Raw genomic sequence first — 22949 nt, forward strand, 5'->3', positions numbered from 1 at the left:
GGGTAATGATACTGAACGTCTTACTATGTTCTTAGTTGCCTTGGTCTGTCCTCTTCAAGGAAATGTCTTATCATTCTTAACTGAATTTTATTGTTGAATTTTGAGAGTTCTTTCTGTATTATAGATATAATCCTTTGTTGGATATTTTGTTGCATATATTTTGTCCCAGTCTATTTCTGTAGCATCTCCTACACAGTATTCCACAGAACAAGAGTTTTAAAATTTTGATTAGGTCTAGCATCAGTTTTCCCTTTTATGAATCATGCTTTTACTGTCGAATCTAAGAGTTCTTTGTCTAGCCCACAGACCTCAATTTTTCCTGAAAATTTTATAGTTTACATTATGTATTTGTCTATGATCCATTTGAATCAATTTTTATATTAAGTGTGTGGTATTAGGTTGAAAATTTATGTTTTTTTCTTTTTCTTTTTGCCTATGCCTATATGTTTTTGGCCAATTGCTCTAGTCCAGTTTGTTGAAAAAACTTCTTCTTATCCCATTACATTTCTTTTGGACCTTTGTAAAAAAATCATTTTGACGTTTGTGTGGGTCTATTTCTGGGTTTAAAATTATGTTCCACTGTTCCATATGTCTGTTCCTTCCCTAATACCACATTGTTTTAATTACTGTAGCTATACAATATGCCTTAATACTGGATGCAGTGATTCTCTCTCACTTTATTCTTCTTTTTCAGTATAATTTTAGTTAATTTGGGACTGAGCCTTTTGGCATACATTTTAGAGTCGGTTAGGACAGAGGAGCCTGGCAGGCTACAGTCACGCACAGGTTAATTGTACAGAAAATACAAACAAAACAAACCAAGGAAAACTTGGTGGTATTTTGATAAGAATTGGATTAACCTACAGATCAGTTTGAGGAGAATTGACATCTTTATGATGTTGACTTTTCCAATTCATAAATACATGTGTCTCTTCACTTTTAAAATATTCTTTGATTATCTTCATCAATACTTTGTAGTTTTGGGCTTACAGATCCTATGCTTGTTAATACCTATGTATTTATATTTCTTTGGAGTAATTGTTAATGGTATGTTGTGTTTCAGTTTCTATAGGCTCATTATTAATATATAGAAATTGTGAATGGTTTTTGTGTGTTGGCTTCAAAAAGTTTTGCTACTGTTTCCTTATTTCTGTTTCCTAATCTTCTGGTGATCTGAAGAATTGTCTTAGAGACAGTTCTAGCATATTGGGTAACAAATTGAAAGTGCTACTGTGAAAGTGGTAGTATTATTTTTATCGTATAGTTTATATACTGAGCCTAACAGCCTGCGAAGCTAGTACAAGACAAAGCTAGATTCAAATGCAGACTGCACACAGCTGTTTCCAATATGCTATGACATCTCAGGGTTAAAACAAATTTTCTGAAGGGAGTTACATGGTATATTTTGTGAGAAGTTTTCCCTGAAAGTGACAACTTGATTAGAATTACTAGATGCTTTACTTACTTTCTGTCTCTATAGACTGCACAAATATCTACTGACATGGAGGTGGTGCTAGTGGTGAAGAATCAAACTGCCAGTGCAGGAGACATAAAAGATGTGGGTTTGATGCCTGGGCTGGGAAGATCTCCTGGAAAAGGAAATGGCAACCCACTCCAGAATTCCTGCCTGGAAAATCCCATGGATAGAGGAGCCTGGTGGGCTATAGTCCATGGGGTTGCAAAGAGTTGGACATGACTGAAGTGACTTAGCATGCAGTGCATAGGGAAATTTGGGTTCCATTTTCCCTACTGAGTGCTTTAAAAAATTCTTTATATTTGAAGTATAAATATTTACCAGATTGGTATTCATTTCTTTTTTCCTTCAGTTAACTGTTATGAATCAGGTACTAGATATAGAGAGATGAGTAACACAGAGTCTCTGCTTTTAATTTGCTACAGTCAAGTAAAGAAGACTGATAGGAAAGCAGGTAGAGTAATGGGTGTTAAGCATTCTGCTGAAAGTAAGTACATTTGCTACACGATAGTGTGCTGGAGCTGGAGCATATCAGCTTATGGGTGCAAGTTGTAGGAATATTTACATGACATCAGTCACATCCAACTCTTTGCAACCCCATGGACTGTAGCCTGCCAGGCTTCTCCATCCATGATACTTTCCAGGCAAGAATACTGGAGTGGGGATGTGAGGGCGATCTGGTTGCGACATCTGTCACCCCATTGATTGCCAGGGTTGATTCGGCTGATCTGGCTGGCTAGGCGGGTGTCCCCTTCCTCCCTCACCGCTCCATGTGCATCCCTCCTGAAGCTGCATGCTCCTTCGAAGAGGACGACCATCCCCGATAGTGCTAGAACCCCCAACAAGCTCTCAAGAATACTGCAGTGGACTGCCTTTTCCTTCTAAGAGGGCTTTCCTGTTTCCTCCCTCCTTCCCTCACTCCCTCCCTTTCTTTCTTCCTTTTTTGTCTTAGGGCACATAATTTACTAAAATACTACTATTACTGTTAACATAGAGAACAAGCTTATAGTTACCAAAGAGATAGGGGGGAGGGATAAATTTGAAGTTTGGAATTAAACACACTACTATATATAAAATAGCTAGCCAACAAGGACCTAGTGTACGGCATGGGAAACTATACTCCAGATTTTATAATAACCTACACTGGAAAGTATCTAAAAAGAATATAGATTTAGATATAGGTATGTACTTAATCACTTTAAGTGAACCTGAAACTAACACAACACTGTAAATAAACTGTATTTCAATAAAAATTTAGAAAATGGGAAAATAAAATATTACTGTTGGTACAGGAGCAAAGGTATTAAATCTAGTCCTTTGTCCTCGTTGCAACATGAGCTAATTCAGCATGTCATATCATAAGATGTCACATGACCAACTGCTTCTTGTGATTTAAGCAAAAACCTTTTACAAATCTGGTGACCGATTCCCTTTTAGATGATGAGTGTGAGATTAAGTCTTAATTTCCTGTGGGTTCATTTTTCTTCCCAGAGAATATAAATCAGCTAACATCAGCATCAACTTATACCTCGTCAATGAACCTTGGCTCTTCTCACTGGCCTGGTGCTCCAGGATTCAATCAGTGACCACAGACAATCTTCAGGTCCTGAAGAAGATAAATCACCCTTACTACTTCATGGTGAGCTGGTTGCCCAGATTGTCCTTCCAAGTCTGGTACAATAGGAGTTTCTGTCCCCTCTCCACCCTACCTTGCCCACTGTGCAGAATCCAGGGGAACTAGTTAAGAGAAGAGACTTATGTGAGATTGGAGAGGGGGCAGTCACTATTCTCTTACCCAGATCCTTCTGTGATTTTCAGGCATAAATTGTTATTATTGGTATAATAATCACTGTTTTTGAATCCTCACAATGTGTCTTTCATGCATAACGTAATTCAGCCCTCGGGGTTAGCCACTAGGATTCTCCCTGTGGGAAAACTGAAATTTGATGTTTTCAAGATCCTTGACGTCATCACATGATGCAAGATTCAGAGTCAGGTCTGACTCTAGAGTTTTGTTGCTGCAACCCCTCCTTTCTGAAGGCGCAGCAACAATGATAGTGACATGAGGTTTGCGGAGAAGACCAAGTATACTTGATTCCAAAATGAACGCTGTGTGTCCTAAGCAGAATACTTTTGAAAAGGAGAGTGTGAATATCCAGCTACTGCTTATGGTTAGGGGCATGGGGATCTGAACACCTGGTTTACACTTGCAACTAAATCCCATCACTTATCTATGAAGAGAGCCCCAGCTAACCAGTTAACTGCTATAGAGCCTGTATTTTTTTTTAAATCAGCATAGAGCAGGATGACTGAGTCAGGCACAATAGCCCACAGCAGAAATCTGCTCTGTGAGCTAGGTCTTTCCCTACCCCTGAATAAGATCTCACTCAGATTCCATAGTTTCTCTAGTCACTCTGAGATAATTTTTAAAGTTCTTTTTAATCACCAAGAAGCCTCAGCTCGGCATCGTGTCTAATCCAGAGTAATAACCCAAAGTCTAAACTGCCTTGAGCATTAGAGTTTTAGTCAGAGACACCTAAATGAGAAACTTAAATATTTTAGGTTGCTTTCTCCATAGCTCCAGCTGACTTGATCAGAGTCAGGAGCAGGTGCGAGGTGATCGGGGCCAAGCGCACAATCTCACAGGGCCAGTACTGCATTGAGGTCTTACGGTGGCAGTGTAAAACTGCCTACCCCTTCTCCCTGGGTGCCTTGGGCAGCGCTCTGCAGATGACCCTCAAGGAAACCTTGGATGGCAGGTCCCTTGGCATAGATGAAGCCTCTCCACTTGTCTGTCTCTGTACTATCCCCCTTCATGCATAGACTATATACTTTTCTAACAATTTTATTTTTAAAAATTGATTACAGAGTAAACTTGTTTAGTATATAAAATTAATCATTATAAAATGCATAAGTTAGAAAGCAGTATAGCCCTCCATAATCCTATCCTCCTACATTACTAATGTCTGAAAGTTGTCCCTTTGGATATATTAAACAAAACTTTATTAAGTAAAATTTTCATTTTAATATTTGAATTGTTAATAAATTCATTGGAATTGAAATTCAGAGTGTAAAAGACATAAGTCAAAAACTTCTGTCTACACCTGGCCTGGACTTGTTTTAAAGAGCCCAAGGTCAGTTTGTTCAAGAAGGTGGAGCCAGTATCCCAGGGACCCTCCTAAGCAACCCTCACCCTGAGTTAGAATATGCAGGTTCAGATCCTGGCCACCTATTGTGTGAACTTGGAAATGTTAGTTAACCTGTCTTGGCCTCAGTTTGCTTATTTGTAAATTGAGGATTAAAAGTACTAGTGGGAAGCATTTTTATCCAATATAATCCTCTCTGCTTAATGGTCTGTTAATTCAAAAATTTAAAACAAGGAATTGTGAAATAAATGATGTGTGATTTGTTAGCATTTTTGTTGTTGTTGTTCGGTCGCAAAGTCTTGTCCAACTCTTCATGACTCCATGGACTGCAGCGCCCCATGGCTTTCTTGTCCCTCACTATCTCCTGGAGTTTGCACAAGTTCATGTCTGTTGAATTGGTGATGCCATCCAACCATCTCATCATCTGTCATCCTCTTCTTCTGCCTTTAGTGTTTCCCAGCATCAGGGTCTTTTCCAGTGAGTCAGTTATTTGCATCAGGTAGCTTTATCCAGGTCTTCCCTTGGGGCTCATATGGTAAAGAATCCGCCTGCAGTGTGGGAAACCTGGATTCAACCCCTGGGTTGAGAAAATCCCCTGCAGGAGGGCATGGCAACCCATTCCAGTATTCTTGCCTGGAGAATCCCCATGGATAGAGGAGCCTGGTAGGCTATAGTCCATGGGGTTGCAAAGACTCAGTCATGACTGAGTGACTAAGCCCACAGCAGAGCTTCAGCCAGCCTCAGTCCTTCAAATCAATATTCAGGGTTGATTTACTTTAAGATTGACTGGTTTAATCTCCTTGTTCTCTAAGGGGCTCTCAAGCATCTTCTCCAACACCACAGTTTGAAAGCATCAATTCTTCAGTGCTCTGCCTTCTTTATGGTCCAGCTCTCACATCCATATGTGATTACTGGAAAGACCACAGCCTTGACTTTACAGACTTCTGATTGCAGACCTTTGACTGTGTGGATCACAACAAACTATGGAAAATTCTTCAAGAGATGGAAATACTAGACCACCTGACCTGCTTCCTGGAAATCTGTATGCAGGTCAAGAAGCTGGACATGGAACAAAGGACTTGTTCCAAATCAGTAAAGGAATATGTCAAGGCTGTATATTGTCACCCTGCTTATTTAGCTTATATGCAGAGTACATCATGAGAAATGCTGGGCTGGATGAAGCACAAGCTGGAATCAAGATTGCTGGGAGAAATGTCAATTACCTCAGATATGCAGTTGACACCATCCTTATGGCAGAAAGCAAAGAAGAACTAAAGAGCCTCTTGATGAAAGTGAAAGAGGAGAGTGAAAAAGTTGGCTTAAAACTCAACATTCAGAAAACTAAGATCATGGCATCTGGTCCCATCACTTCATGGCAAATAGATGGGGAAACAGTGGAAATAGAGGCTTCATTTTTGGGGGCTCCAAAATTACTCCAGATGGTGACTATGCTCATGTAATCAAAAGACCATTGCTCCTTGGAAGAAAAGCTATGACCAACCTAGACAGCATATTAAAAAGCAGAGACATCACTTTGCCCACAAAGGTCCGTCTAGTCAAGGCTATGGTTTTTCCAGTAGTCATTTATGGATGTGAGAGTTGGACTATAAAGAAAGCTGAGTGCTGAAGAATTGATGCTTTTGAACTGTGGTGTTGGAGAAGACTCTTGAGAGTCCCTTGGACTGCAAGGAGATCGAATCAGTCAATCCTAAAGGAAATCAATCCTGAATTACAAGATTGATGTTGAAGCTGAAGCTCCGATATTTTGGCCACCTGATGCAAAGAACTGACTCATTGGAAAAGCCCCTGATACTGGGAAAGATTGAAGGTGAGAGGAGAAGGGGAGGACAGAGGATGAGATGGTTGGGTGGCATCACTGACTTGATGGACATGAGTTTGAGTAAGTCTCCAGGAGTTGGTAATGGATAGGGAAGCTTGGTGTGCTGCAGTCCATGGGGTCACAAAGAGTCGGATATTACTGAGTGACTGAACTGAACTGACTGATACGTAACTTTGTCTGCAAAGTGAGGTCTTTGCTTTTTAACACACTGTCTAGGTTTGTCATAGCTTTCCTGCCAAGAAGCAATCTTCTTTTAATTTCATGGCTGCACTCACCAGCTACAGTGATTTTAGAGTCCAAGAAAATAAAATCTGTCACTGCTTTCACTTTTTCCCCTTCTATTTTCCATGAAGTATGGGACTGGATGGCACGATCTTAGTTTTTTGAATGTTGAGTTTTAAGCCAGCTTTTTCACTCTCCTCCTTTACCCTAATCAAGAAGCTCTTTAATTCCTCTTTGCTTTCTGCCATTAGAGTAGTATTGTCCCTATATCTGAGGTTGTTGCTGTTTCTCCCAGCAATCTTGATTCCAGCTTGTAACTCATCCAGAGGTGCCTTTCGCATGATGTGCTCAGCATATAGGTTAAACAAACTGGATGACAATAAGAGCCTTGTCATACTCCTTTCTCAATCCTGGACTAGTCAGTTGTCATACTCCTTTCTCAATCCTGGACTAGTTAGTTGTTCCATACAGGGTATTGTTTCTTCTTGACCCGCATACAGGTTTCTCAGGAGACTGGTAAAATGATCTGGTATTCCCATTTCTTTAAGAGCGTCCCACAGTTTGTTATGATATACACAGTCAAAGGCTTTGGCATAGTCGATGAAATGGAGGTAAATGTTTTCCTGCAATTCTCTTGCTTTCTCAATGATCCAGCAAATGTTGCCAATTTGATCTCTGGCTCCTCTACCTTTTCTAAACACAGCTTGAACATCTGGCAGTTCTTGTTTCACATAATGCTGAAGCCTTGCTTGGAGGATTTTGAGAATAACCTTACTAGCATGGGAGATGAGAGCAGTTGTCCAGTGATTTGAATGTTCTTTAGTACCTTCTTTGGAACTGAGATGAGGATTGACCTTTTCCAGTCCTGTGGCCACTGCTGCATGTCCCAAATTTGCTGGCATATTAAATGCATCACTTTAATAGCAGCATCTTTAGGATTTTAAGTAGTTCTGCTGGAATTCCATCACCTGCACTAGCTTTATTGGCAGTAGTGCTTCCTAAGGCCCACTTGACTTCATACTCCTGAATGTCTAGCTCTGGGTGACTGATTACACCATCATGGTTATCTGGGTCATTAGAATGTTTTTTGTACAGTTCTTTTATGTACTCTTTCCATCTCTTCTTGATCTCTTCTGCTTCTATTAGGCCTTTACCATTATCTTTTGGTGAAATATTCCTTTGATATTTCCAGTTTTCTTGCAGAGATCTCTAATCTTATCCTTCCTGTTATCTTCCTCTGTTTCTTTACGCTGTTCTTTGAAGAAGGCCTTCTTGTCTCTCCTTGCTATTCTCTGGAACTCTGCATTTAGATGGGTATACCTTTCCCTTTCTTTCTTGTTTTTCACTTCTCCTTTCCTCAGCTGTTTGTAAAGCCTCATCAGATAACCATTTTACTTTCTTGCATTTCTTTGTCTTTGGGATGGTTTGGTTCACTGCCTCGTGTGCAGTATTCTGGACCTCTGCCCACGGTTCTTCAGGCACTCTGCTTACTAGATCTAATCCCTTGAATCTATTCATCACCTCTGCTGTGTATTAACAGGGAATTTGATTTAAGTCATACCTGGCTGGCCTAGTGGTTTTCCCCACTTTCTTTGGTCTAAGCCTGAATTTGATCATGTCAAAAAAACCTACCTAATACTTACTGGCTTAAAATACTTGTTTGTCACATTCTGTATAATGGCTGAGCACTTTCTCTGGTCTCAACCAGTTTGGTTGGACTGGGTGTCTAGGATGGCCTCATCCACATGTCTAGGGTCTTACCTGGAATGACTGTGGTCTCCCTTCCTTTGGTCACTCATCCTCAAGGAGGCCAGCTTTACTCATATTTGCCTGGTGGTGCTGGGTTCTCAGTAGTGAGAGAGGTCAAGCTTCAATGCATGTGCCTTTCTAAGGATCTCCCAATCTGGTGTTTGCTAATGTTCCACAGACCAAAGATAATGACATGGTCCAGTCCAGATTCTAGGTAGGGCAGGTAGCAACAGACGTTAGCTCTTGATAGAGAGGAACAACCAAGTCATATTACATACATGCCTGCATTTGGGGCTGAATACTGTGATTATTTTATAAGCAATCCACTGCATACATACCTAATACATTTTAAAATATTCACTCACCTTTTGACATAGACTCAAGGTCTTTCCTTTGAGGGTATTTTAGCTGATTGAATTCTGTATTCACTTGTTTATATATACTTCCAAATGAACCAGTATGATTTCTAAGTTTGTTTCCTTTTTTGTTTTTGTTCAGTGACTAAGTCATGTCCAAGTCTTAAAGCACAACAAAAACCTAAAGTCATTGGGAGAACGGGGAATCCACCCAGATTCTTATAATAATCCCATCACCCCCAGTCTCTTCGTGTGTCACTCACATCTAATTCATTTGCAGTTTATTTTTACTTATTTATCTAGGGCTGCACTGGGCCTTTGTTGCTTTGCACGGGCTTTCTCTAGTTGCAGCAAGGAGAAGCTACTCTGTTGTAACGAGCAGGCTTCTCATTTGAGTGTCTTCTCTTGTCACAGAACACAGGCTCCAGGGCACACCGGCTTCGGGAGTTGTAGTTCTTGGGCGCTGGAGCATGTGGCCTTCGGTAGTTGCGGCGCACAGGCTCGGGAGTTGCGGCCTGCGGGCTCTGAAGTGCGCACTCTGCAGCTGTGGCACATGGTCTTTAGCTTGCCCTGCAGCGTGTGAACTCTTCCCAGAGCAGGGATTGATCACACGTCCCCTTCAGTGAGTGTGTGCATGTCAGTCGTGTCTGACTTTTTGTGACCCTACGGACTGTAACCCACCAGGCTCCTCTGTCCCTGGTATTCTCCAGGGAAGAATGCTGAAATGGGTTGTCATTTCCTCCTCCAGGGTTCCTCCCAACCCAGGGATTGAACCTGTGTCTCCTGCATCTCCTGCATTGGTAGGCAGATTTTTATTCACTGCACCACCAAGGAACTCCTGCAGTTTATTTTTTTTTCAATGACTTTTTCTGTCATCATCAACTTTTAAAAAGCATTGACTTAGTATCCTTTGAAAATGCCATGTTTTTTTACTCAGCTTTTACAGATCTAAGTAACATTTAATTACACCACACAATCATAACAAGTGCAGCTGTTCTAAAGCCATATGGACAGTAAAAACAACTGATTCTTAGCTTGTGCAGCCTACCTGGTGGGCATCCTGGAGCAGGCCAAGGCATTGGTCAGGTTCTGAGAGGGCATTAGGAGCCTTAGATTAGTGGAACTGGGTTGAAAGCTTCTGTTGTACCTGCCTACTAGTGCTGTTTGAAGGATTAGCTATGAAAATACCCTTAATATGCTTAGAACACTTCCTTAGCTCCTATAATTGCTCATTAATGTTAGTTCTCATCATTATCACCATCATTTGTGTTATTGTTATGATAATAATTATAATAATGATTATATTACATAATTTTATATATTATATTTATTTTATTATATGTATTATGTTTTTATATATTATATATTGTATTATATAATATAATAATGATAATATTATTATAACTACTAATAATACAATCATTACTATCATTTCTTTTCTTTTCTTTCTTTCTACTAATCAATCCAAGAAAAGACCTTGGGATAGAGTGGAAAATGGCATAAGAAAGAAACAAATGCCAGACCCTGTACCATCATGTAGTATTGGAGGTGAAATGATGAAAGTAGAAAGGGAAGATCAAACCAGGGAGTTTAAAAACTCATACAAGAGAAGCTAGGAGATGGAGGTCTATAAAATGGGTGATTCAGTCAAGGAGCCTGAAGAAGTAGGCATGCTAGTCTTAGTTAAGAATTATAATTTCAGCATGCTTATTTGAAGCACAATGACTTAGAAGAATGATTCCTAAATGCTGGTTCATAGACTGGTTGCTTGTTTCCGGGGAGCTTGTTAGAGATGCAGAAATTCTGATTCCTGAGTCGCTAATGAGGCCCAGGAAGCTTTATTATGAAAGGCTGCAACTCAGGTAGATTTGGATGCACAGCCAAGTTTGGGAAACTGTGCCATGAACACATAGAGCACTTGGAAGTCAAGGAACTTGGGCTGTAGTCCTGGGTCCAGAGAAGATTTACTATGTGATATCTCTAGGACTCCCTTAGACCTCTGTTGAGTGTCCAGGGAAATGATGTGTGTGAAGTGTTTTAGTCCTTGTCGAGCCCTGGGCACATGTAAGGGGGGATTGTTAGGTTAGCAGCAGGTATTCTCTGTGTTTGACTTCAGTCCCGGGAATCAAGGTTCCTCCTCCTGCTCTGCCCCATCTCCATTCCCACTCAAGCAAGGGACTTGATGCACATGATCGACAATCTTCTCCAACTGTAAATGCCTATAACTGTGTTTTCTGTTTTGCAGACACCAAAGTTCTATCTGTTCATGTGGATTTTCATGGATATTATTTCTGCAGCTTTCATTATTGCCATATTACATTTTTATTGGTAAGCATGTTTGTAATTTTAAATGTTTTTTTTCCCCTAAATAAAAATATACATGGTTTGATGGAAGTTTAAGAAAAAACAGTTACAGTCTTCTCATAGTCCCACATGGCAAATCCTCAGGGAGACAGGGTTTAATGGTTTTCTCTTCCAAACCTCCTGTTTCTTCTCATGCTGCCTGCCTGTAGCTCCTCACACCCCTTCTACCTCCTCAACGTGAGACCGTATCCTAAAGATAAGGACTCTCACTAAAGCTTAATCAAAGCCTGTTACTGCAGATCCCTTGCAGATCAGTTGGGAGGGGACAGGGGTTGAAAATTGTTCAGAACAAGTACCTCCACCTCCCCACCTTCCACAGGATGGGACACAGCAGGTTGATGTGTAAAGAGCAAGCTCACCCTCCAGGAAACCTGGGTTTTAGTCCTGGCTTTTCCAGTAGTTGCTGGATGACACTGGGGAAATCACTGCCTCTTTCCAGATCATAGTCTTTGTATCTGTCCAAGAAAATGACATTTGGGAATTCTTGAGGGGGAAATGCTACAAGATTACAAGGTTCAGGTGGAAGAGGGGACATCTGGTAGAAGAATTTTAGCTGAAAGAGACTCCATGGTTCTTTAGGTCTCAGCATGCCCATCATTTCCTCATTTGAGTTATCTTTTAAAGGGGGAAACTGCAAACCCTCCACCTAAGGTAGCAATTGACTGGGCAATGTTCTTTTCTGGCCACTGCCTGTATTATTTTCACATTGGAAGAGGTCTGTGAGGCTCACGGTCCCTCTGCTTCATTCTAGGAGGAGAGAGAGCCAGAGTGAAAAAATCCTCCAAGGTATCACCAGTTACACAGGTAAAGTCAGAGGCCTTTAGGAAGTCATTCCCTCCAGAAAGCAGGGCCTGCCTTTAATGTTTCTGACAAGAATTTAAGGAGTCTAAAATGATGGAGTGGGAACCAGTGAGAAGTTGGGAGAAATAGGCTTGGCACAGATTCTAGGAGGCTCTTGACATCAAAATTCATTGTGGACTTTATCCTCTAAGCAGTGAGATTTCTTGAAAGATTTTGAATGTGGCTGTATATTTGCTCTCTTGTTCATATATTGATTCATCACATAATTATTATTGAGTACCTGCTTTGTGCCAGGCATTCTGAGAGGCCAAAGTACCTGAAAGCTGTCTATGGAGGGTGGTTCAAGAGAAAAGAGCTTCTGTCCCACAGAGAGCAGTGAGGAAGCAGGCGAAGGTATAACAGTTGACATCTTTGGTTCAGGCATCTAATTCTAGGACAGAGAAGCTGCTGTGTTCATCACAGCTAAATGTGCTCTATGTGGCTTCAGTTGTGATGTATGTTGGAAGGTAGAAGGAGAAAATTGCAGAGATCCTGGAATTTTGGTCTAGAGTCTAGGCTCTGCATATAAGCAATCAGGAAATGGAGAATGAGTTTCAAGCAAGGGAGTGATATGCTTAGACTTCTGTGTAAAAGGAAAGAATAGCAGAATAACTTACTGATCACCAGGATAAATAAGGGCTGAGTAAGTGAGATAGGTCCAGTAAGGGAAGGGAGGGGCTAGAGTTTATATTTCAGGAGGTTGTGGGGATAATCACACAGTGAGTTGCTGGTTTGGGAAGCCAGTGCAATGTCAAAGGAAAACCAGTTAGGAGGCAGAGGACTGTGCAGTACATGATACCGTTTCCTCCCATAGCATGTGAAAACTTAAGTAAAGTTGAAACAGTCACAAAATCATGAATTAATTTAATTTCTTGTGGACAATGGTAAAGATCATGAGATGTTGTGTACCAACTGGCAGAGTATTCAACACATACATTACTTAGAGTTGCAGGAATGGATCCATAGGGACCATGAAAACCAAGTTCAGAAATTTGAAGAGCAATTGTCTTTCCTACTTTAAAATTGAGTGGTTTAATCAAGCTGATCCAAATGTCTCAAGATAAATAGATTTCCAGTAACTGAGTTTTATGCATTTTAAAAAATCACTGCTGGCTCTTAAGATGACTGAAGGCTGAGTTCCAACTGCCTTATGCTTTTTAGTAGTTATATTAGAAAACTAGGGCTGCCCCCCTCCCCCAAAATACCACAGACTGGGTGCCTTTAACAACAGAAACTGATTTTTCTTACAGTTCTGGAGGCTAGAGGTGCAAGATCAGTGCATCAGCAGGCTTGCTTCCTCCTGGGCCTCTCTCCTTGGCCACTTTCTTGCTGTGTCCTCACAGCAAGATTCCTCTGTGCACACACAGACCCCCAGTGTCCTCGGGGTCTCCAGATTTTCTCTTTTCTGCCCAGACTGGATCAAGGCTCACCGTAATGGCCTCATTTTAATTATGTCTTTAAAAGATTTATCTCCTAAATTAGTCCTATATTGAAGTGCTAGTGGTTAGGGCTTTAGCATATGAATTTGTATGGTATACAATTTAGCCCATAACAGTAATCCAACCAAGAAATGAAAGAATGTGAAAATGATGAGAAAACCACGGATGGAAGAGAAGTTTTGAAGGAAAGTTAAAAGACTGTTTAAATTTGAATGAAGGAAGTAATTATAATGCCTTAGGGAAAGCATGGTTTACTTGACCCTGAATTCCCACCAGGTTGAAATGTGAAGAAAATAAGATGAGTAGAAAATAAATTAAGATTTTTTTCCCTGTTTTTGAGAGTTTTTAGTTGCCCATTTACAAAAACCAGTTTTGCATGATCTACATAAATGTGTAGAAATACTCTTTGAGTACCTCAAAGAGACGCCTACAAGGCAAAGGTCTAAGTTTAGAATCAGGGAAGGAACAAGAAAAACTGGAAAGAAGCAGGAGCCACAGCCCAGACAATCAGGGTGGGGAGAATATAGCCTCCAACACTAGCAGTGTCAAGTATTGCATCACGACCACCTCAGAGACGGGCATGTCCTGCTGCTGCCACCTCTCTAGATTTAGGATATATTTTTCAGCCCTTTAAAAAGAGTCCCATCTTTTGTCTTCTATATCTAGTAGTTTCTTATGAAAAGTCTTCCAAAAAAGAAGTCTTCTATTTTTTATCATTGTTCCTCTACTTCTAACATGTTCTCTTACTCTGGCTACCTTTTAGGATTATTTCTTTTACCACTGGTTTTCAGTGATTTGATTATGATTTACCTTAGTGTATACGAGTGTGTTTATCTTGCTGAACTTCTTAGATCAGCAAAAGTATAAATTTTCAGTCTGTATTTTTTCTCATATTTTTCTGTCACTACCCTCTTTCAGTTAGGTGGTTAGTTGTTAGATGTTAGGTGGTTTCTTATTATCCCATGGGTTGCCAAGACCATTTGTTTTTATTTTTAGCATACTTAATTTTTTTGACTGTACCAGGTCATAATTGTGGCATGTGGGATTTTTAGTTGTTGCACACAAACTCCTAGTTGCAGCATGTGGGATCTAGCTCCCTGACCAGGGAGTGAACCTGGGCCCCCTGCATTGAAAGCATGGAGTCTTAGCCATGCTAGGGAAGTCCCTAGCCTATTTAATTTTGTGCTCCATTTTGGAAATATTATATTACTGTATGGTTAGTTTTTAATTTCTATGTAACAAATTACCTGAGACCTAGCAGTTCAAAAAAACACAAATTTATCATCTTACAGTTTATTGGACCAGGAGTCTAGGCATAGTTTTGCTGAGTCCTCTGTATGAGGTCTCATGAGGATAACATCAAGGTATTGGCCTGGGCTGCAATCTCATCTGAGACTCCAGATTCCTCTTCCAGGCTCATGGGTTGTTGGCATAATTCATTTCCTTACAATTGCAAGACTGAAGCCATCCATGTCTCCTTAATCATTCTTGGAATAGTTTTGCTCTAAGATCCTAGAGACTACCTTCAGGTCCTAGTCATAAGGCTTTTTCACAGCATGACATCTTAATTCTTCAAAGCCAGCAGGGAAATATCTCTCGTAGCAGATGGATTGAGGAAAAAGAAAACAAAGGAAGCAAAATGATACACAAAACAAATAGAAAACAAGTTGAAACATGGTAGTCATAAATTCAGCCGTTTTATTAATTACATTAAATATAAATGAACCAACTTCTCAAAACATTTGTAGAAATTGTCAGACTGGATAGAAGCAGGACCAACACATATGCTGTCTACAAAAGAAATAGTTAAAATACAAAAACACAGAGTAAAACCAAAAGGATAGAATATAATATGCCATGTAAACAATAAGCCTCAGAAATAATATCTGAAAAAACTTCAAAGCATGGAGCATTGTTAGAAATAAAGATTTCAGAATGATAAAATGGTTGATGTATCAGGAAGTCACTATATATACTTAATAGCAGAGCTTCAAAATAAAACAAAAGCTGAAAGAGAGAAATCATACTTAGAGATTTTAAGATGCTTCTCTCTTTACCTGAAAGAACAAATAGGCACCCAAAAAGTAAAATTAGAAAAGATATCTGAATACTTTCAGTGAATGTGACCTAATTGACAGAAGATATATTTAACAACTACAGAATACACAGCATTTTCAAATGTACATTGCTAGCCATAAAATGAATCTAGAAGAGTTTGCTGATTTACCTCATGCAGAGGGAATTAAGCAAAATAAGGGGAGAGAGAAATATGTTCCAAATAAAATAACAAGACTAAATCTCAGAAAAAGAACTAAAGAAATCAAGATAAGAAGTCTACTTGATAAAGAGTTAAAATTAATGGTCTTGAATATGATCAACCAGGAATTCTCTACCCATCAAGAGCTGATGGAGAGATCAAGAGTTTCCCAGATAAACAAAAGCTAGATGAGGTTTATGACCACTAAACCAGTTCTATAAGAAATGTTAAAGGGAGTTCTTTAAGTTGAAAAGAAATGGCAGTAACTGATAATAGGGAAGCATGCAAAAGTAAAAATCTCACTGAAAAATGTACATATATAATAAAGGTAGGAGATGGATCACTTATAAAGGAAGTATGAAGATTAAAAAAACAAAAGTAGTAAAAATGACTAAAATTACAATAATTAGGGATGCCAAAATAAGAAAATGTAATAAACTGTGTCATCAGTAAATTTCAAAAAAATCAAAATCACACACTTTGTTCTGTGATCACAAAAGGAATTAAGTTAGAAGCAATAAAATATCTAGATAGTCCTCTAAATACTTGAAATTAATGCATCTCTAAACAGTTCATTGATAAAGGGATGAATCACAATGGAAATTGGAAAATATTTTTAAAGGATAATGCCTATATAATGGCAAAATTTGTAGGGTACAGCATAAAGCCAAACCTAGAGGGAAATGTGTAACTTTAAATGTTAGAAGAAAGATTGTTAAGGTAGAAACTTGATCAATATATAACCAATCTTAAAAAGCTAAGTAAATTTTTTTCCAAGTAAAAGGAAGGAAATAATATAGATAGGAGCAATGAAATAGAAAAGACAAAAAAAAACTTTTCAAAGTGAAAGTTTGTTCTTAGGAAAGATTAATAGGATTGATAAATTCTTGATAAGAGAAATTGATTGAAAGTATGATGAATGATTAATGAAAGAGGGACTAAATCCAAATCCTAGAAATAAAAAGAAAAATTATAAACATTTTAAACCATTAAATTTGACAAGTTAAATGAAGTAGACAACTTCCTTGAAATGTACAGCTTATCCGAACTGAAAGAAGCTGAAATTTGTAGTAACTCACTGACTATCAGAATCAAATCTGTGAATCAAAAATCTACCACAAAGAAAAGTCCAGGCCCAGCAAGTTACATTGGCTAATCAAATATTTGATAAATAATACCAATTTTATACCAACTCTGAAAAAAAGAGGGGCTGATTCTTTGAGGCCAGCAATAATCTCATATAAAAAATGTCTGACAAAGAGAGTACAATAACTAAATTCATAAATGAATATCTTTCATGAGCTTAGACATAAAAATCCTGAACAAAACATTAGCACATTGAATCCATCAGTAGAAAAAAGGATAAAATATCGGGAGCAAGTGAGGTTTATACCAGCAGTGTAAGATGAATTTATCATTTGAGAATTAATCAAATTAATCTACCATATTAATGAAATAGAAAAAGCATATTTGACAAAATCAACTATGTTCAAATCTCTGAGAAAACTAGACCTGGAATGAAACTTACTCAATCGAATGAGAGATATTTACACAAAAAACCTCCAACCAACATCATTTTTAATGGTGAAACAGAATTTTCTCTCTAAGATCAGAAATAAAGCAAGGATATCTCTTTTACTAGTGCTGTTTGGCATTGTACTGGAGATCCTAGCTAGTTTAGTAAGGTAAACAACAGGCATAAAGGAAGAAATGAAACTCCTGATTCAAAGATATGATTATTGACATTAAAAAATTCTAAGGATTCAAACAACAAATCTACTACAACTGGTGACTTAAGCAATGCCTCAGGATATAAGACCAATATACAGAAAAACCAATTGTATGTTGATATATTATTAGTGAATAATTAGAAACTTTAAAAATTAAAATAGCATCATTTATAACAGCAAAGTTATAAATGCTGATAAAGGTCTGTCTAGTCAAAGCTATGGTTTTTCCATTAGTCACACATAGATGTGAGAGTTGGACCACTAAGAAAGCTGAGCACCGAAGAGTTGATGCTTTTGAACTATGGTGTTAGATAAGACTCTTGAGAGTCCCTTGGACTGTAAGGAGATCAAACCAGTCAATCCTAAAGGAAATCAGTCCTGAATATTCATTAGAAGGACTGATGCTGAGGCTGAAGTTCCAATACCTTGGCCACCTGATGTGAAAAACTGACTCATTTGAAAAGATCCTGACGCTGGGAAAGATTGAAGGCAGGAGAAGGGGACGACAGAGGATGAGGTGGTTGGATGGCATCACGGACTCAATGGACATGAATTTGTGCAAGCTCCAGAAGTTGGTGATGGACAGGGAAGCCTGGTGTGCTATATAGTCCATGGGGTTGCAAAGAGTTGGACACAGTCTAGTGACTGAAATTGAACTGATAACAGCATAAAACATTAACTAGGAATTTTAGGAAATTATTGTAAGCTCTTACAAAGATAGATGATTGTTCATTGTAAACTACAAAAAGTTTAATGAGGAAAAAGAAGACCTGGATAAATGGAGCAATATAACACATAAATGAATTTAAAAACTTAATACTGTAGATATTAGATATCATGGAATTGAATTACAAATTCAATTCAAGTGCAGTAAAAATCCCCTTCTTTCTATGAAACTGACAAAAAAAATGAAGCTAATGTGTGTAGCTGTTTCTTCAAGAGTGAAATTACACTCAGGGCAAAAATAACTGGATTCTGGACTGATTTCTTTGGATTTTCACTCTCTTCTAGATTTCGGGTCTACTTTTCCTCATTATATTGTAAATTCTTAGATAAATTTAAGATGTCTTCTTGGTTTTGCACAGTATCCAGTTTCTAATTTGTCTTTGATAAGAGTCCATTTCCTAGCTGCATTACTAGAAAAAGTCTCCATAATCTATTTTTTCTACTGTTCAGATTGAAAAAAATAAAAAACTATTTTCTGAGCAATTACTGTGTGACAGATACTCCTGAGCATGGTACTTGGGGTAGCAAGCAAGACAAAGTCTGTCCTTAAAAAGCTCTCATTTTAATGAAGGGTGTGTTCATTTTTCTATTCAAGCTGCTTTGGAAGCAGTGGTTATGGAATCCATGAACTTTAAGCAAATGTTGATTTCACCCTTCTGACTGCTCCCATTTGAGTGAGCACCTCACACAACAGACTCTTAAACTCCAGCACCTTGATAAACTGAGGACCATAGCGAAGTCTGCCCAAAGGCTGGGTAGGGAGGAGAACTAGGGAGAAAGAATCTAAAATGGTAAGTGAGGAGCTGACATTTTAAAGATGACTAGGATTCTGTCACATGACGGGCAAAGATTGGAGAAGCAACTTGGAAAGAATCTGTGTTGTTTTCTTTTCTGTCCCACAGAAACTCCAAGTGTAAGCTTCCATGATGAAGTTTTGGAAGTTGTGGAAATCCCTGGACTTTTAACCAAGAGCAAAAGGAAATATCCAGACTCTGAAGTCATTATACCAGAGGTTGTCAAGGAAACCACTGCACCAACCATGCATCCTACAGATGACGCTGGACAGCCAGTGCCCACTGGGCCAGCCTTTGAACCCATCCAAGCACCTACTTTGGACGCCAACAGAGAGGCCACCCTCCAAACTGTATTGCCTACCTTGGAGGCAAACGAACCAACGGTTCCCTCTGTGGAGAAGCCTCCTCCTGAATCGTAACCTGAAAAGCCCCCCACCATTGACTCCCCCCAGCAATCCTCTTTTATGATGGTTTCTACCACATCCGGCATGTCCTTCTCCCCCTTCTGGGCTGTCTTCAAAGAATAATTAGCCACAACTTGCCTCCTTCTCCTTTTTCTCCCTCTCTGTGCCCAGGGTGACCTGATGGTGGAGAGATGTCAGGAAAGGGGTGCGGAAGAGCCAGGGAGGCTCTCAGGAAACCACTCTGGCCTCACCTTTCCTCTCCAGGGGATGAGCAGGGGGCAAGAGTGTGGTCCTGGAGCTGGAGCTGGTTCCTCTCCAGGGGATGAGCAGGGGCCAAGAGTGTGGTCCTGGAGCTGGAGCTGGTTCCTCTCCAGGGGATGAGCAGGGGCCAAGAGTGTGGTCCTGGAGCTGGAGCTGGTTTCTCTCCAGGGGATGAGCAGAGGGGCAAGAGTGTGGTCCTGGAGCTGGAGCTGGTTTCTCTCCGGGGGATGAGCAGGGGCCAAGAGTGTGGTCCTGGAGCTGGAGCTGGTTTCTCTCCAGGGGATGAGCAGGGGCCAAGAGTGTGGTCCTGGAGCTGGAGCTGGTTTCTCTCCAGGGGATGAGCGGGGGGCAAGAGTGTGGTCCTGGAGCTGGAGCTGGTGTCTCTCCGGGTGTCAGAGGGTCTATCTCATCCTGACCCTTCATAATATTCCCCTCTGAAGGAGCGGCTGTGGTGAACATCAGCCTGTAAATAAGGCGGCCTCTCAGGAACTGAGAAGGTAATTGATACAATCTTTGGGGCCCTCTGCGGTCACTCAGGCTGACAGGGTCAAGGGAGGAGTTCCAGAGTGATGCCGTCCAGAGTCAGAGAAGGAGAGGTGGCGTGGGCATGAGCGGGGGCAAAGCTCTCAGCCCACTCACCGTCCTGTCACTCACTCACCATTGAGGTGCTTCCTCATAGCTTGTCGCTGGCCGATTCCCCAGTGGGGTGATGGGCAGAATCCCATGCCCGCCCAGTGGCTTTTGACCTTGAAGCTGACTTTTGACTCGCGCTCTGAACCCTGTGTTAGAAGCAGGAAGTTGTGTTCCACTGTGTGACCATCACCTACTCAGCCTCCTTGTCCAGGGCTCATGTTCCCGTGTATAGGGCGATGGGCAGGGGCAGACACCACAGCACCTTCCCTGTGGCTCAGGTTTATCCTGGGCTGACTGTGGTGGGGCAGGGCTGCCTCAGATGGCTGCATTGTCATCCCAGAAAGCAGGGCTCTCTGGTTTGGGGACTTTGTTTCAGCAACAGCCTCTCCCCCTCCCGCACAGGCATCTGGAGACCAGGAATAGCACTCCCTGTGGAGTGGTTTGTCACCTACATGCAGGCGACCCCAGACTCCTGAGCATTTGAGGACAAGTGAGCTGGGCTGGCTGTGCTGAAGTATCAGGAGCAGATCCCTAACATGCCAGAGGCAAGAGGATTTTCCCCTGCCAAATCCCCAGGCTCCCAGCCTAGCCACAGGCCAAAGGAATGTCCCGCCCCACATCATACCTTCTTTGTCTGAAGACCCCACTTAGAGCTGCCCAGGTCATGTCCAGACTTGGTTGTTCCATCCTGGTCACAAAGTAATATTTTACAGGCTCCCACTGGACATAAGGATTTAACCTCAGGCAGCACGGTTCTTGGAAGTTCTGGGGTTCTTGGAGGTTTCTTGATTGACCAAGGAGATATTTCTGGCAGGATTCAAGTGCCACTCTGGACCCACTGGCCCTAGGTAAGGCACAGAAGCTGGTTCCCCCTCTGGATCTCCAGCCAACCACACGTAGGTCTCCACCTTCCAGGATGACATCCAGCATTGCCCTGCCCATCCTGCCCTGGTCCCAGCCCATCCGTTTAAGCCCCTCTCAAGCACACTGTGGGCTCAGGTTCCCCAACCCCCGATTCCAGACTAGCTTGACCCTGCACTTGCAGAACACAGAGATGCTTATATAGATCACTCACCAACAGGACCCTGTCCTGGCCCCACACAATACCCTGTCCCTCTTCCCACCAGCAAAGACACTACAGGCCAGAAGATAAACATAGGCTTTATGTCTGAAGTCATCAGGAGAGATCTGAGCAGTGGCTCAGCTTTCAATGTTATATATAAAAATGTTCTGTCTCCCTCACATCAGCTGAGGCTCCTGGAGTTTGGGGAATTAACCCAGTCCCTTAGGTTTCAGGATAATCTTGGTTTGATTGTTCCCAGCATGGAGGACTAGGTCATCCACTTGGTTACGTTTCCAGACCATGTACACAAAGTGAAAGCTGGTCCCATGGTAGGACTAGTCTAGTTATAAATGACATCCGAGGAGCCCAGGCTCTTAGAATGGCAAGGTCACAGCAAGCCAGGAGTAGAACCAACCAGGTGCTTCAGGGTGGATGGAGGGAGTTCTGCCTCCTGGCAAGGCCGCCTCCCTGGAAGAAGGGTCAGAGGCCACGGTGGTGCCATCAGTGGTGGCCAGCCAGCCCAACCTCCCTGCCTGGGTAGTCAAGGTCTTCCCTCGGCTGCGGAGGTCGCTGATGGTCCTGAGCCAGCTGCTGCCTAGAGAGTAGGCACGGGGCCAGAGCTGCCTCCCTGCTGGTCACTCGCCACTCCTGGAGCCTCACTGTTTGCTCATGGCTGTGAGCATCTGGCTAATGTAGGGAGTCGGGTGGTCATCCACCTTGTAGCCCTGACAACAGCAGCAAGAAGATAAACAGAGCACCGAGAAGGACACGGCCGTCCACCCAGACCCAGAGCACAGACAGCCCCCAGGAAACTGCAGTGGACAGAAGCCTGGACAAAGACAAATCCTGTCCCGCTCGGGCTCAGCCTCCCCAGCCAGGCAGCTGAAGGTGCGGGTTCATCCATCCAGACGTCTAGGGTTCTAGCTTATTGTGACCCCCACATTAAGGCGCTAGTTTGTGGGTCCCTCAAATCCTGGATGCCTGTCTCCAGCTGTGATTGTAAAGGCTGTACCAGCTGAGCTCAGTCCAGGAGGTCTCATTGCTAATGGCTCTGTCAACCTCGATGACCAAGGGCTCAATCTCTAAATATTAAAGGCACTGGGACATAGTTACTGAGTGGGTGATGTGTTCCTCAGCTCTAGATTAAGCCCCTACCCCAGACCTAACCTGATCTAACCTTAGCTCCAACTTGATCCTGACTACAGGCTAGGCTGCGCCCTTCTGTGATGTGGGGGCTGGGAGGATGGCTGAAGCTGCAAGCGGGGCTAGGGAGCCCCCCAGGCCTGAAGTGCCCTCACCAGTGATGTTTCACAGAGTTTGCTCCATGTACCAGGTCTCCTGTGGTGATGTGGAAGAAGGTGCTGCTGCTGGTCCAGTTGGAGAACTTGGTGAAGGGGTGGCTGGTCAGGATGTCCTAGGGGAGCAGAGAGAGTCTGAAGCTGCACAGCTGGACTGTCTGGCCTCTGTCCTCAGCTCCAGCCCAGAGACACCACCTGCATGAAGGACCTCAGGCCCTCAGACAGGGAAAGAAGCCAGAGGGTAGAGTCCAGCTGTGCCACAGAGCTTCTGTGCGAGGCAGGCCGTGGTTGGGACCAGCTAGAGGGACCTCCAAGGAAGCCCAGGAGGCCGTCAGGTGTGTGGGGCCAGTACT

The 22949-nt window shown here is 41.7% G+C and overlaps 1 protein-coding gene across 3 annotated transcripts in view; it reads left to right on the forward strand.

Moving 5' to 3' along the window:
- Positions 1-19485, forward strand: part of LOC110123391 (glycerophosphodiester phosphodiesterase domain-containing protein 4-like) — a 125209-nt gene extending 105724 nt beyond the window's left edge. For 2 of the 3 annotated variants that reach the window (XM_070457270.1, XM_070457271.1), the window contains exons 14-17: positions 2966-3113; positions 11033-11115; positions 11903-11955; positions 19046-19485. In XM_070457270.1, the coding sequence (XP_070313371.1) occupies positions 2966-3113; positions 11033-11115; positions 11903-11955; positions 19046-19356 (595 nt within the window). In that variant the 3' untranslated portion in view covers positions 19357-19485. The remainder of the gene's footprint in view (positions 1-2965; positions 3114-11032; positions 11116-11902; positions 11956-19045) is intronic. The other variant, XM_070457272.1, reaches the window with a different exon arrangement.
- Positions 19486-22949: the final 3464 nt, after the last annotated feature.

This window comes from Odocoileus virginianus, chromosome 28 (genome assembly GCF_023699985.2).
Source record: "Odocoileus virginianus isolate 20LAN1187 ecotype Illinois chromosome 28, Ovbor_1.2, whole genome shotgun sequence".
Taxonomy (NCBI): Eukaryota; Metazoa; Chordata; class Mammalia; order Artiodactyla; family Cervidae; genus Odocoileus; species Odocoileus virginianus.